General features: G+C 49.1%; 1 protein-coding gene across 1 annotated transcript; it reads left to right on the top strand.

Moving 5' to 3' along the window:
• Window positions 1-3,340: 3,340 nt before the first annotated feature.
• Window positions 3,341-15,337, top strand: LOC115818354 (reticulon-4-interacting protein 1 homolog, mitochondrial-like). Its single transcript, XM_030781712.1, has 9 exons — window positions 3,341-3,488; window positions 3,650-3,801; window positions 3,991-4,059; window positions 5,816-5,940; window positions 6,048-6,096; window positions 6,640-6,776; window positions 7,863-8,046; window positions 8,143-8,235; window positions 14,393-15,337. The coding sequence occupies exons 1-9, from the start codon at window positions 3,341-3,343 to the stop codon at window positions 15,335-15,337; spliced, it is 1,902 nt and encodes a 633-aa protein (XP_030637572.1).
• The last annotated feature ends 358 nt before the right edge of the window (window positions 15,338-15,695 follow it).

The following is a 15,695-nucleotide window of genomic DNA, read 5'->3' as shown; positions in this document are numbered from 1 at the left end:
TACAGTCTGTACTATCTGTGAGAATACAGTCTGTTCTGTCTGTGAGAATACAGTCTGTTCTGTCTGTGAGAATATAGTCTGTTCTGTCTGTGAGAATACAGTCTGTTCTGTCTGTGAGAATGCAGTCTGTTCTGTCTGTGAGAATACAGTCAGTTCTGTCTGTGAGAATACAGTCTGTTCTGTCTGTGAGAATATAGTCTGTTCTGTCTGTGAGAATACAGTCTGTACTATCTGTGAGAATACAGTCTGTTCTGTCTGTGAGAATACAGTCTGTTCTGTCTGTGAGAATGCAGTCTGTTCTGTCTGTGAGAATACAGTCTGTTCTGTCTGTGAGAATACAGTCAGTTCTGTCTGTGAGAATGCAGTCTGTTCTGTCTGTGAGAATATTGCTGGACTTGCTGTGGCAGTACTGGTTGTTCTGTGTGTGAGAACACTGCTCAGGCTGGCTGTGAGGACACTGTGTGCCCTGTTTGTTTGGCTGGGACTCGTGCTGAATCAGGACAATTTCCCTCTGAACATCAGTGACCAGGACTGTGCGTTTTGTGTGTGTGTGTGTGTGTGTGTATGTGTGACATCCTCTGCTCCTCTCCTATTCAAATCCAGACTCAGTATCAAAACAGCTCAATGGTGTAACAGCATAATAGAAATGTCCTACACATCAGTGCAGGTGAAAAAAGACCAGATTTCACATGGATGAATGAGTCAGAACCATAATCAGAAATAAACTCGCAGGATTTTGTTTCTGTCCACTTTAACATAAAGTCTAATTCTAAACATGAACTCATTTGATGACTTCTTACAGGACCATTATGTGAGTTTAATGCCCTTTTATAAACAGAAACCTTTTTTTGGTTGTGTTGGTGTTTGGGAGTTAAGTATTCATTCATTTATTCATTGATTTTCTGAGCTGCTTATCCTAATTAGGATAGGTCGCGGGGGTTGCTGGAGCCTATCCCAGCGTTCATTGGGTGAAAGGCGGGGAAACACCCTGGACAGGTCGCCAGTCCGTCCCAGAGCGGAGTTAAGTATTGAAATAACTGTCATATTATCACCTACACATTCTCTGCAGTGAAGGTGCACTGCACAGATGAATTTTACAAAGAAAAAAGAGAACTCTGTATAAAGTGCAAGGGCAGATTAATTCACACTCCCAGAGTCATTCAGAGATGTAAATGTAAATCTCCGTGATCACACACACACTGTGAACAGTGAGCAGTGAATTTGTCCTCTGCATTTAACCCATCCAACACACCAGTAGTGAACACACACAACAGACGCAGGAGCAGTGGGCAGCATTCCTTGTGCCCAGGGAGCATTGGGGTTAAGTGCCTTGCTCAAGGGCACACAGCCGTGGATGTTGGTCCTGGAAATCGAACCGGCAACCCTCCGGTCACGAGCCTGGTCACATTTTCATCTCAGCATTTCAGATATACTCCACACACTGACCTCCACCACATGACCAAGAGCCCGGCATTTTCAATTAGTCTAATCAGGCGCCGACAAGCAGCCAGGCCCATTATACACCTTTGTGAAAGAACACAATAGGGTTTGGGGTTTTTTTGCATAGGAATGCAAATCATTTGTGAATTAATACAAAGTACTGAAGGACAACATGCATGTATTTTGGCTGTGTTTGTAAGGTAGGCCTGGGCACTGTTTTCACCTGACCTTTCACCCCCTGCAACCATCACAGCACCATCTCTGGCCCGTTCTCCTCTCGCTCCCATAGGCCTGACTCAGCTGCTCAGGGGATTGACAGGAAGACTGACCAATTAAATCCTGTGTGTTAGAGGAGGATGGCAACTGAGATGTGTAGTGCGGTGGGTCTCCAGGACTTGGAGAGTAAGCCTTATAGAAGACATGAGAGGAGAGGAGAGGAGAGGAGAAGAGAAGAGAAGAGAAGAGAAGAGAAGAGAAGAGAAGAGAGGAGAGGAGAGGAGAAGAGAAGAGAAGAGAAGAGAAGAGAAGAGAGGAGGTGAAAGGGGACTGGTTTCTGTGAAGAACTGCTCCTGTGTGATGATTTGGGTCATACTCTGGGTTGACTCATCCCTGACAGTCACTTCTTTTCTCTCTGCCACCCCAACGTCAGGTTCAGTTTGCACAGATATTCTGGTTTCATAAGAGTCTTCACGTGTAGCTCAGAGGTCTTGTAGGTTTTGCTTGGCTCTAACTCTCACCCAATGCTCAGATTCTCTAATGTTGGCAGGAGCATTTTGTTTTATTTAATTTTATTTTATGACTAGAAAAAAGTATGTAGTGCAAGAAAAGGCGATGTATTATCAACTATACACAATATTTAACGTACAAAATAAATACACAGCCCTGTATTAAACCACAAACAGATAGCCAACGCTTCACAAACACTTGAGGTTCTTTTGCTTGGAAACAATAACAAAATAGTCTTCTGTCTTCAAATTAAAAGTTTTGGTTCTTCTTTTTGACCACTTTTATTTACGTATATGGTATTTCCGGTATTTTCAGTTATATCTACCTTCGATCTGTCACTGCAGAATTCGACAGGACTTTCAGGAAAAGGTTGCGTCATTTTTTATGGAGTTCTGATTGGAAAGGAGGCGGAGATTCGTGTGCTCCACAGAGCGGTGTTCTGTCAGCCCGTTCCAGAACCGGGTAGTTGTGGAGCACAAGTTGCTATAACGATTTACTTAATTAAAAAGTGACACGAATAACCATGAGCTGAACTTGCAGATATCTCGGAGACCAGTGATTCCTGCTTCGCAGCACAGTCAAACCTTTATTTTTTAAAACAGCGGTTATGACACGCGCCTCAGCAAGCATGCGTTTGTTTAGCGCTTTTGGATTGGTTCCCTGGAGGAGCTAGCGGCATTTCATTGGATGAGTGTCAAGGTCAAAGTGTGCCTCATTCTGAGCTGCGGAGAGAGAGGTGTGCGCTGTGATGTAACCCAAAGAAACAGAACGGAGTGTTCCGACTGAGTTAGAGAGAAGAAAATCCTACTTCTCAAACTCTAAATACGTCCTTACACGCGTGCAAGTACTATCTGATTTATTCAACAGTTTCAGTATATGCATGTCAGTATGCAAACGTGTTTACACACCAACTCATTCTTTCGGCTGAGTGAAATGTAAATTAGAGCTTTACAAATATTATATGTGTGACAGTTCTGTAATAAGTACTAACCAAGCACTCTGACGAATTATTGTTGCATCGTAAACAGAGTTTAAGAAGATGGCTTGTAGCCGGTGTTTTGGCCTTTGGCGAATTCGAACACTCAGTCTTGTTTTGAAGTCGAACAGACAACCACCGCGATCCGTTTGCTTCAGTAGATATTTCAGTGTCTCGTTAAACGCGCCATCCGACCGTATGCCCGCGTGGGTAATCGATGAATACGGTAGAAATGATGTTCTCAGATTTACTGACAGCGCGCTCACTCCCAGTGTCAACTTTTCCAGTGAGGTCGTTATCAAGGTGCACGCGACAAGCCTTAACCCCATTGATATATCAATGAGAGGTAAGCTTTGGTTTACAAGATACGCGTGGCAAACGTGTTTCTGAAAGGCTGGAAAATGTATATTTCATTTCGTGTTATATTTAAGACTGTTCAGCTACATGCACATGCAACCCCGCCCCTCTCTCCCTCTCCCCCTCTCCCTCTCTCTGTTTCCCAATCAGGAGGTTATGGATCCAGTGTTCTGAAGCTGAGGAGGGAGCCCCTGTCTTTGGGCCAAAGGGGGAGTGAGTTTCCAGTCATCCTGGGCAGGGATGTGTCTGGTGTGGTGGTAGACTGTGGCTCTGGTGTGAGCCTTGTGAATCCAGGAGACGAGGTTAAAACACACTCTCTCTCTCTCTCTCTCTCACACACACACACACACACACACACACACACACACACATATATAAAGATGCACAAAGCATCAGACTTGTTTTGGCATGTCAGTAAAGTTCAACCATTCATCAGTTATGTCTAAAACACATTTTTCACACACACATATCTTCCCTTTCCTCTTGCACAGGTGTGGGCAGCTGTTCCTCCATGGAAGCAGGGGAGTCTGGCAGAGTTTGTGATTCTGAATGAAAATGAGGTATAAACACAACACCCTAGTGTTTCTCTGTCTCTGTCTGAACTTTACAGTGTCTCTGTCTGAACTTTACATCATTAGAGTCTGAACTTTACAGTGTCAGTGTCTGAACTTTACGGTGTCTCTGTCTGAACTTTACAGTGTCAGTGTCTGAACTTTACGGTGTCTCTGTCTGAACTTTACAGCGTCTCTGTCTGAACTTTACAGCGTCTGTGTCTGAACTTTACAGTGTCAGTGTCTGAACTTTACAGTGTCTCTGTCTGAACTTTACAGTGTCAGTGTCTGAACTTTACGGTGTCTCTGTCTGAACTTTACAGTGTCAGTGTCTGAACTTTACGGCGTCTGTGTCTGAACTTTACAGTGTCTGTGTCTGAACTTTACAGTGTCTGTGCTGCAGTCGCAGGTTGTCATTAAGGCTTGAGGAAGAGTTTTTGTTCTTGCATGGTTGGCACATTATCCTCTGTGTAGAGGAGACTGCCTAATTGCATCTAGTCAAATTGAACTGAGGGCAGGTTCCTGAAAACACTCATCTCCACAGAGAAATAAACATTACACAGGCTCAGCGCGTGTGGTCGGCCATCATTCTCTCTGATCATGGCACATGCGGCGTGTGCACAGACCATTACAATAAACACATAAGAGCAAATGGAATATAAAATACTATATTTACAGTTTTAAACCGTTTTAAATTTAAACATTACTGTAGGTCGGTCACATGGTAAACCTAGTGATAGTCCAGGTATCGTTTATAAAACAAAAATCATTTTAAAATGCGAGTTTACAGTGACAGTGAGTGGGATTCTGTTGAGGACGGGAAGAGATTGAGGTTGAGATTGAGAAGAAAAGTGATTGGTGTGATAGTGAAGAAAAAGGCAAAAAAGAGGGGATGATGTGCAGACCACACAAGCACAGTTTGGAAAACCCCATCACTCGAGCCTCTCCCAGTTCACCCAGACTCTCTCCCAGTTCACCCAGACTCTCTCCCCGTTTGCCCAGAAATCAGCATTCATTTTATTCAGCATTCATTTTATTCAGTGAAGTGCCATCGCTGACTCTCCCGTCAACCACACACACACATACACACACACACACACACACACATTCTGTGGACTGGGTGCAGGGCTGTTGTGTAATAGCTCAGTGAAGAATGTATAATTAATAAGCAGTCATTAAAATGGATTTGGCTTCAGCCAAACTGTCAGCAATTATGCCAAAGGACAATCTCTCTCTCTCTCTCACAGGGCCTTGCTCTGTGTGTGTGTGTGTGTGTGTGTGTGTGAGTGTGAGAGAGAGAGCGTGATTGTGTGTTTGTTTATGTAGTTATATTGTGTGTCGTTTTTGAGTTAAATGTGTGAAAGTTTATTTTAAGGTTTAAGGTCTGTGTAATGGCCATGGAGCACTGTGTGTGTGTGTGTGTGTGTGTGTGTGTGTGTGTGTGAGAGAGAGAGTAGGTAAAGACTCTTCAGTCTGTCTCTGGTGTTTTTGCAGATATGCATTCACATCACTAGGCAGAGATTTTTAATCAGGTCCCATTCTGTGTGTGTGTCTGTGTGTGTGAATGTGTGTATGTTCATGCCTGTTTGTGTGTGTGTGTGTGTGTGTGTACATGCCTGTTTGTGTGTGTGTGTATGTCTGTATCTGTGTGTGTATGTACATGCCTGTTTGTGTGTGTGTGTGTGTGTGTATGTATGTACATGCCTGTTTGTGTGTGCGTGTGTGTGTGTGCGTGTGTGTGTGTGTGTACATGCCTGCGTTTCAGGTGTCTGTGAAGCCGAGGTCACTGAGTCATGCACAGGCTGCATCCATCCCATACGTGGCCTCCACCGCGTGGTCTGCCCTCGTCCACGCCGGAGGTCTCAACCCCGACAACACTGCCAATAAACGGTACTCTGTGTGTGTGTGTGTGTGTGTGTGTGTGTATGTGGTAGTATTTGTATATATTCTAGTCCCTCATACTATAAATTCATTCTTATTTCTTCCATGGTGTGCAGAGTGCTTATTATTGGAGCATCAGGTGGAGTGGGCACTTTCTCCGTCCAGGTGAGGAAACCAAGCTCCATGCCACGCCCAAATGACACGCCCATAGCTGTAAAGGCCCTGCCCAAATGACACGCCCATAGCTGTAAAGGCCCTGCCCAGATGACATGCCCAGAGTGTACTGGTTAGCCCCCATTCTGATGCCCTGGCAGTGCAGTAAAAGTTGTGTTGTAGCAGTAGAAGTGACCCAAAGACAAACCATGTCTCTTTTCTGACGCTGCACTGAACGCTCTAACCAGTGCAGTATTCCAGATGTGATAGGACTCTCAGTTAGTACAGCATTCCAGATGTGATAGAACTCTCAGTTAGTACAGTATTCCAGATGTCATAGAACTCTCAGTTAGTACAGTATTCCAGATGTCATAGGATTCTCAGTTCGTACAGCATTCCAGATGTCATAAAACTCTCAGTTAGTACAGTATTCCAGATGTGGTAAAACTCTCAGTTAGTACAGCATTCCAGATGTGATAGGACTCTCAGTCGATAAGAATGTGAGCAGTCTGCTTGTAATGCGGATGTGACCTTTGACCTGTGAATGACTGACAGCTGCTGAAGGCCTGGGGAGCCCATGTGACGGCCACCTGCTCCACAGACGCAGAGACACTGGTGAGAAGCCTGGGCGCTGATGACGTAGTCGACTACAGGACAGGAGACTCAGAGAGACAGCTACAGAGCCGCGAAAAGTGAGGTCCCGCGCGCGCGTGTGTGTCTGTGTCTGTGTGTGTCTCTGTGTGTGTGTGTCTGTGTCTCTGTGTCTGTGTGTGTCTGTGTCTGACACACACACACACACGCATACACACACACACACACGCATACACACACACACACACACATACACACACACTCACACTCACCCACACACACACTCACACACACACACACACACACACACACACACACACACTCACACGCGCACACGCACAGGCACACACACACACACTCACGCATACACACACTCACACTCACCCACACACACACACACACACACACACACTCACACGCGCACACGCACAGGCACACACGCGCACACACACACACACACGCACACACGCCTGGACGCACATGTTGGTTTTGCTATATTAATAAGAACTGGCTGTGTGACTTCTGTTTTACAGAAAGTAAAGAATAAGATGACCTGACCCTGACCCTAACCCCAAAAAACAGTTCCACACGTTTTGCTTTCCCAATAATGACACTGAAAAAAAAAAAAAGGCATTATGAGTGAATTTTTCACGTCTTACACATTCGTTCCTCACTACTAATGGAAAACCTGTGACACACACACATAACGCACACAGACACACACACACACATAACACACATAACACACACGACACAGAAAACGCACACACATAACACACACAACACAGAACGTGCACACCTGCCGACCAGGTTGTCAGGGACACCTGGCTGGTTGTCATGGAGACCTGGCCATTGCGGGGATTGTGTGGTGGTTGTTCGAGCTGAAGAAAAGCTGGTGCTCACTACAGAGGCTGTCGAGGGACAATCAGAGTGGAGATGGCTTTTGTTGCATATGAGTTTTAAGATGTCAGCATTATACAAGAAACAGTGTTCTGGAAATCAACCTTGGAAAGACAGCTATACACTCTCAGTGACATCAGATTTACCACTGTGTGTGTGTGTGTGTGTGTGTGTCTGTGCTACTGCTATGAGGGTTTACACTGTGTGTGTGTGTGTGTGTGTGTGTGTGTGAGAGAGAGAGAGTTGTAAATGTTTCCTCTCTCTCTCTCTCTCTGTCGTGTCTGTAGGTTCGATGTCATTCTGGACAATGTTGGCGGGGACACTGAGAAATGGGCTTTGGGTTTGCTGAGGCCCTGGACAGGGGCAAAGTTCATCACCCTAGTAACACCCTTTATCATGAACACGGACACTCTGGGCCTGGTGGACGGACTGCTGCTATCTGGAATGACCCTGCACACGAAAGCCATTACGGTAACACACACACATGCACATTCACACACTACCACAAGCACACACACACAAATATTAGAGCTTATTTTCATCTCTCTCTCACTCTCTCTCTCTCAGAATGTGTGTAGGGGTGTGTTTTATCGCTGGGGAATCTACGCCCCCGATGGCTCTGCCCTGGACCAGATCAGGGAGCTGGTGGACTCTGGGAAGGTATGATTCACTCACAACAATAACACACGCCATGTTCTGAACACTATGCACTAAACACACCTGTATGACCCTAAACACTACACACTGAGCACATTCTGACTGGTCTGTGGAGTGTTTCTGAAATGAAAAAGAAGCTGTTCCGTTCATATCCTGCTTCGTTTAATTACATGAGGCATCTTCAGATGATTGAACTAACACATGTGTGTGTGTGTGTGTGTGTGTGTGTGTGTGTGTGTGTGTGTGTGTGTGTGTGTGTGTGTGTGTGCATGAATGTGTTAATGTGTGTGTGTGTGTATGTGTGAAAGAGAGGGAGAGAGTGTTTGTATACGTGCCTGAGTGTCTATATATGAGTGTGTGTGTGGGAGTGTCTGTATGTAAGTTCGTACATGAGTGAGTGAGTCTGCATTTGTGTAAGTGTGTTTATCAGTGAGTGAGTCTGTGTGTGTGTGTGTGTCTGTGAGTGTATATTACACAAAAGTCACGGTTCGTTACGTACCTCGGTTTTGAAGTCACGGTTCGGCACGGTTTCAGTACAGTGAAGAAAGACATGTAAAACATGAAATTTCTTCTCATTTAATATGAATTTACTTGTAAACTTATAAACTTGTAATTTCCATAATTTCCAGTTTGCACTCCACTTTGTTTTTTTTCCTTGTACTGGTGATACTCACATTTGGATGATGCCGTCTCAAATGAGATCATGTTCGACATACTGTCAGTAACACACCCGATTTCAGTTTCACAATGCCGACACGCTGCCTTCATCTTATCCACTTGTCTTTGCCCATTGCTACTGTAGTTCACTGGAAAACCGAAGCGTTCCCAAACAGAGGACCTGAAGGATACGGGAGGGTCCTGAGGCTCTGGCTTTGTGGTCGCCATGCTTACGAGGCTGCGTCACTGAACGTGTGCTAATTCAGTTGCTACGGCAGTTCAGTTACGGCTCCGTAAACTGAGAAAACTGAGTTTTTAATTTTAGTTTTTAACTTTAGTTTTTAACTTTAGTTCCACATACAGAAATGTAGAAGAGAGGGCACACTGTATCTTGTCAAGTATCACTTTATTCACTGACGTTTCGGTCGACTGACCATCAGAGCGTAAAAAAAGTTAAGCATGTAACGCGTGTGGTTAAAGCTCAACCATATTCACCCGGATCACAACGCGCACCAGCCCAAACACCAGCCCGAACACCGGCCCGAACACCGGCCCAAACACCAGCCCGAACACCGGCCCGAACACAGGCCCAAACACCAGCCCCAAACACCGGCCCGAACACAGGCCCAAACACCAGCCCAAACACCGGCCCGAACACCAGCCCCAAACACCAGCCCGAACACCAGCCCCAAACACCAGCCCCAAACACCAGCCCCAAACACCAGCCCCAACACCAGCCCCAAACACCAGCCCCAAACACCAGCCCCAAACACCGGCCCGAACACAGGCCCAAACACCAGCCCGAACACCGGCCCGAACACAGGCCCAAACACCAGCCCAAACACCAGCCCAAACACCAGCCCAAACACCGGCCCAAACACCAGCCCAAACACCAGCCCAAACACCGGCCCGAACACCAGCCCCAAACACCAGCCCAAACACCAGCCCAAACACCAGCCCCAAACACCGGCCCCAAACACCAGCCCGAACACCAGCCCGAACACCAGCCCCAAACACCGGCCCGAACACCAGCCCAAACACCAGCCCCAACACCAGCCCAAACACCAGCCCCAACACCAGCCCGAACACCAGCCCCAAACACCGGCCCGAACACCGGCCCGAACACCAGCCCCAACACCAGCCCCAAACACCAGCCCAAACACCAGCCCGAACACCAGCCCCAACACCAGCCCAAACACCGGCCCGAACACCGGCCCGAACACCAGCCCCAACACCAGCCCAAACACCGGCCCCAACACCAGCCTAGCCCGAACACCAGCCCCAACACCAGCCCAAACACCGGCCCGAACACCAGCCCCAACACCAGCCCCAAACACCGGCCCCAACACCAGCCCCAAACACCAGCCCAAACACCGGCCCAAACACCAGCCTAGCCCGAACACCAGCCCGAACACCGGCCCAAACACCGGCCCAAACACCGGCCCCAAACACCGGCCCGAACACCAGCCCCAACACCAGCCCAAACACCGGCCCAAACACCGGCCCGAACACCGGCCCAAACACCAGCCCCAACACCAGCCCCAAACACCAGCCCGAACACCAGCCCAAACACCAGCCCAAACACCGGCCCGAACACCAGCCCCAAACACCAGCCCAAACACCGGCCCAAACACCAGCCCAGCCCGAACACCAGCCCGAACACCGGCCCGAACACCGGCCCAAACACCAGCCCGAACACCAGCCCAAACACCAGCCCGAACACCAGCCCAAACACCAGCCCAGCCCAAACACCGGCCCAAACACCAGCCCAAACACCGGCCCAAACACCAGCCCAAACACCGGCCCCAACACCGGCCCCAACACCAGCCCAAACACCGGCCCCAACACCGGCCCCAACACCGGCCCGAACACCAGCCCCAAACACCAGCCCAAACACCGGCCCGAACACCGGCCCAAACACCAGCCCCAACACCAGCCCCAAACACCAGCCCGAACACCAGCCCAAACACCAGCCCAAACACCGGCCCGAACACCAGCCCCAAACACCAGCCCAAACACCGGCCCAAACACCAGCCCAGCCCGAACACCAGCCCGAACACCGGCCCAAACACCGGCCCGAACACCAGCCCGAACACCGGCCCAAACACCAGCCCGAACACCAGCCCAAACACCAGCCCGAACACCAGCCCAAACACCAGCCCAGCCCAAACACCGGCCCAAACACCAGCCCAAACACCGGCCCAAACACCAGCCCAAACACCGGCCCCAACACCGGCCCAAACACCAGCCCAAACACCGGCCCCAACACCGGCCCCAACACCGGCCCGAACACCAGCCCCAAACACCAGCCCAAACACCGGCCCGAACACCGGCCCAAACACCAGCCCCAACACCAGCCCCAAACACCAGCCCGAACACCAGCCCAAACACCAGCCCAAACACCGGCCCGAACACCAGCCCCAAACACCAGCCCAAACACCGGCCCAAACACCAGCCCAGCCCGAACACCAGCCCGAACACCGGCCCAAACACCGGCCCGAACACCAGCCCGAACACCGGCCCAAACACCAGCCCGAACACCAGCCCAAACACCAGCCCGAACACCAGCCCAAACACCAGCCCAGCCCAAACACCGGCCCAAACACCAGCCCAAACACCGGCCCAAACACCGGCCCAAACACCGGCCCCAACACCGGCCCAAACACCAGCCCAAACACCGGCCCCAACACCGGCCCCAACACCGGCCCGAACACCAGCCCCAAACACCAGCCCAAACACCGGCCCGAACACCAGCCCAAACACCGGCCCAAACACCGGCCCCAAACACCAGCCCAAACACCGGCCCCAACACCGGCCCTAACACCGGCCCGAACACCGGCCCAAACACCAGCCCAAACACCAGCCCAAACACCGGCCCAAACACCGGCCCCGAACACCGGCCCCAAACACCGGCCCCGAACACCGGCCCCGAACACCAGCCCAAACACCGGCCCAAACACCAGCCCGAACACCGGCCCAAACACCGGCCCAAACACCGGCCCAAACACCGGCCCCAACACCGGCCCCGAACACCGGCCCCGAACACCGGGCCGAACACCGGGCCGAACACCAGCCCAAACGCCGGCCCGAACGTCCTGTAGCGAACACATGAACCCTTTGACCCCGAACACAACATACACAGCCTGCCCTGACTTTAAAACAGAGTAATCATTTGGTGATCTACGTGCTTTATAGTGTTAGTTGTAAAATGAGTTTTGTTGCATTAGTAACGTAACGAGAGCTCAACAGGCTGCACCTGCAGCGGTGGCAGCGGGTTGGGGGGGGGGGGGTGGGAGGGTATCGCGGTTATCGCGGTTCCGTCTTCCAGAAACACGACATGAGACTGTGTGTGTGTGTTGTGTGTGTTATGTGTATGTGTTTTCTTCCAGAACCCGGACACGAGACCGTGAACATTTGTATCATGGTTTCAGTCTTGGTTTCAGAACCGTTGTACTGTTAGTGTAAATGTGTGTTTGTGAGTGTGTGTGTGTGTGTGAGAGAGTGAGTTTTTATGTGTGCCTGAGTGATTATATATATGTGTGTGTGTAAGTGAGTGTGTGTGTATGTGTGTGTAAGTGAGTAGGTTTATGTGTGTGCCTGAGTGATTGTATGTGTGTGTGTGTGTGTGTGTGTGTGTGTGTGTATGTGTGTGTGTAAGTGAGTAGGTTTATGTGTGTGCCTGAGTGATGGTATATGTGTGAGTGTGTGTGTGTGTGTGTGTGTGTGTGTAAGTGAGTAGGTTTATGTGTGTGCCTGAGTGATTGTATATGTGTGTGTGTAAGTGACTGAGTCTGCATGTGTGTGTGTGTGAGAGTGTATACATATGGATGTGTGTGTAAGTGAGTGAGTTTATGAGTGTGTGTGTGAGAGAGTGTATACATATGGGTGTGTGTGTGTGTGTGTGTGTGTGTGAGAGTGTATACATATGGGTGTGTGTGTGTGTGAGAGAGAGTGTATACATATGGGTATGTGTGTGTGTGTGAGAGAGTGTATACATATGGGTATGTGTGTGTGTGTAAGAGAGTGTATACATATGGGTGTGTGTGTGTGTGTGTGTGAGAGAGTGTATACATATGGGGGTGTGTGTGTGTGTGAGAGAGAGTGTATACATATGGGTATGTGTGTGTGTGTGTGAGAGAGTGTATACATATGGGTATGTGTGTGTGTGTGAGAGAGTGTATACATATGGGTGTGTGTGTGTGTGTGAGAGAGTGTATACTTATGGGTATGTGTGTGTGTGTGAGAGAGTGTATACATATGGGTATGTGTGTGCGTGAGTGTGAGAGTGTATACATATGGGTGTGTGTCTGTGTGTGTGAGAGTGTATACATATGGGTGTGTGTGTGTGTGTGTGAGAGAGTGTATACATATGGGTATGTGTGTGTGTGTGAGAGAGTGTATACATATGGGTGTGTGTGTGTGTGTGAGAGAGAGTGTATACATATGGGGGTGTGTGTGTGCGTGAGAGAGAGTGTATACATATGGGTGTGTGTCTGTGTGTGTGTGTGTGTGTGTGTGAGAGAGAGTGTATACATATGGGTGTGTGTGTGACAGATTCCTGGAATAGTCTGCCATGCTGCAGTTTGTTGGTCTTTTTGACTCAGCTGTGAATAAAAGAATGCCTCTCCCTTTTGTTCAGCACTCTGACTCCCTTCCCGTTCTCCCATAATCCCCTGGCCTTTGTTCTGGAGGCTTACCGTAGCGGCCCACGTGGGCCCACGGCCGGATACACCCGGGCCCCTCTCTCTGTCCCCCTGGCGACGGACAGGTGGTTACTATAGTGACCAGAGGGCATCCATTCAGGGTTAATGACAGTAGACGCTGACAGGTCTGGCTGCAGGCTGTGTGTGTGTGTGTGTGTGTGTGTGTGTGTGTGAATGTTCTCTATCAGCAGGATTCTCCTGAGCTCATCAGTTCTGTGTTCCACTGGCTGTTGCCCCTGTGGGTGTTTTGTTGATGTTGAGTGTTTTTTTTTTTTCCAACTAATGAGGAGCATGGACAAGTCAATAAAGTGGAATGTGTGAGTGTGTGCGCGTGCGCGAGTGTGTGTGTGTGTGTGTGTGTGCGTGTGAGTGTGCGTGTGTGCGTGTGAGTGTGCGTGTGTGGGGTGAGTTCTGTAAAGTCAGTACAGTGTATGTTAGTTTATGGCAGTCTACTTTGTCATGTATCAGATAGAAGTCTCTGGTGAGAAAGGCCCTGGCCCTGGTCCTGGTCCTGGTCTGTGTGATTTGTACATAAACCAGTGAAGCTCATGTGACACAGCACTGAGGCATCTTTATTAATATTCTGTAACATTCTCTGAATTTTGACTCAGATGACTCACCTTTCTGATGTTCCCAATCCTGTGCTGAAGGCTCGGTGGGTTGGCTCCTCAAAAAAAAGAAAAGAATCGGTCGTTCTTTCCCACCTCTCTGAAGCTGAGAGCTGGTTTATCATAAATATCCCAGAACCGCTCTTATTTCTGTCTCTTATAAGAATTCTCACATTTTTCTGATTTTTGTAGATCTTGCCGGTGGTGGAGAGCCAGTTCCCCTTCTCTGAGGTCCCTGAGGCCTTCCTGAAGGTGGAGGGAGGCCACGCCCGTGGCAAGACCGTCATCACCCTCATAGAGGAAGAGGAGGGGGTGGAGTCAGTGGTGCCCCATGAGGAAGAAATGCCACCACCACCACAGACCAGTAGAGAACATAGTACAACATCACAAGCTCAGGACACAACGCACAGTGAAACAAAACAGCCAGAAACTGCAGAGAGTCTTCTGGAGCAAGCTGTGCTTGCCCAGGCTGTGTTTGCAGAGGCCATGGCCCAATCTGCACAGACAGCACAGGCTGAATCACCAGAGCCTGGAGAAATGATGCTGCCTGACATAGCAGGGCCTGTAGACACAGCACAGGCTGACACGGCACAGGCTGACACGGCACAGTCTGTAGAGACCTCAGAGGATGTTAAAACAGAAACAGCTGAGCCTGTAAAAATGTCACAGTCTGATGAGGAACAGTTATTAGATAGGGCAGAGCCAATGGAACTGGCACAGGCTGACATAGCGCCATCTGTAGACACAGCACAGGCTGACATAGCACCGTCAGTAGACACAGCACAGGCTGACATAGCACCGTCAGTAGACACAGCACAGGCTGACATAGCACCATGTGTAGACACAGCACAGGCTGTAGACTCAGCAGAGCCTGTGGAAATGAGAGAAACTGTGCAAATGGAGCCTGAGGCAGCAGGAGAGGAAAGTGCTGACAGATCACAGGCCAACGTTACACAGTCTGTAGAGAGAACACCGCCTGATGAAACTGTGCAGAGCGAGGACGTGATGGGGGTGGAAAGGGAGCGGGCTGAAACTGTGCAGGCAGAGGCTGCAGAGAGACAGGAGCTCTCTCAGCCGAAGGACAGTGGGCCACAGGGAGAGCCCCCGGCAGGGGCAGGACCAGCCAACACAGCTTAGAGTTACTGCACGTGACACAGGCAACAGACACAGCTCAGCTCAGCACAGAGACGAGAGAAATGCCGGACTCATTCTGCAGGATATTAAAGGGACATTTACCTGTGATACATTTACCGTCACAAACAAAACTAAAGTTAAACTGTGGACAGCTGCACTGTCAGGAGTCTGAACCTTCATTCTTACCCTGCTCATGGTCATGACATAAGCCCAACTGTCGCACTGTGATACCAGATATGCTTGACTGACTGACCAGTTTTAAGCACTAGTGAATATTACCGAAGCCACAGAGAAACACAGAAATAAACGTATCCGATGCATCGAGAGTGAGTTTTAGAGCTAAAGAGAAGCAACAGTATTA

This window comes from Chanos chanos, chromosome 8 (assembly GCF_902362185.1).
Source record: "Chanos chanos chromosome 8, fChaCha1.1, whole genome shotgun sequence".
Classification (NCBI taxonomy): domain Eukaryota; kingdom Metazoa; phylum Chordata; class Actinopteri; order Gonorynchiformes; family Chanidae; genus Chanos; species Chanos chanos.
Note: the sequence above shows the minus strand (reverse complement) of the source record. Positions and strands in the feature narration are given on the sequence as shown.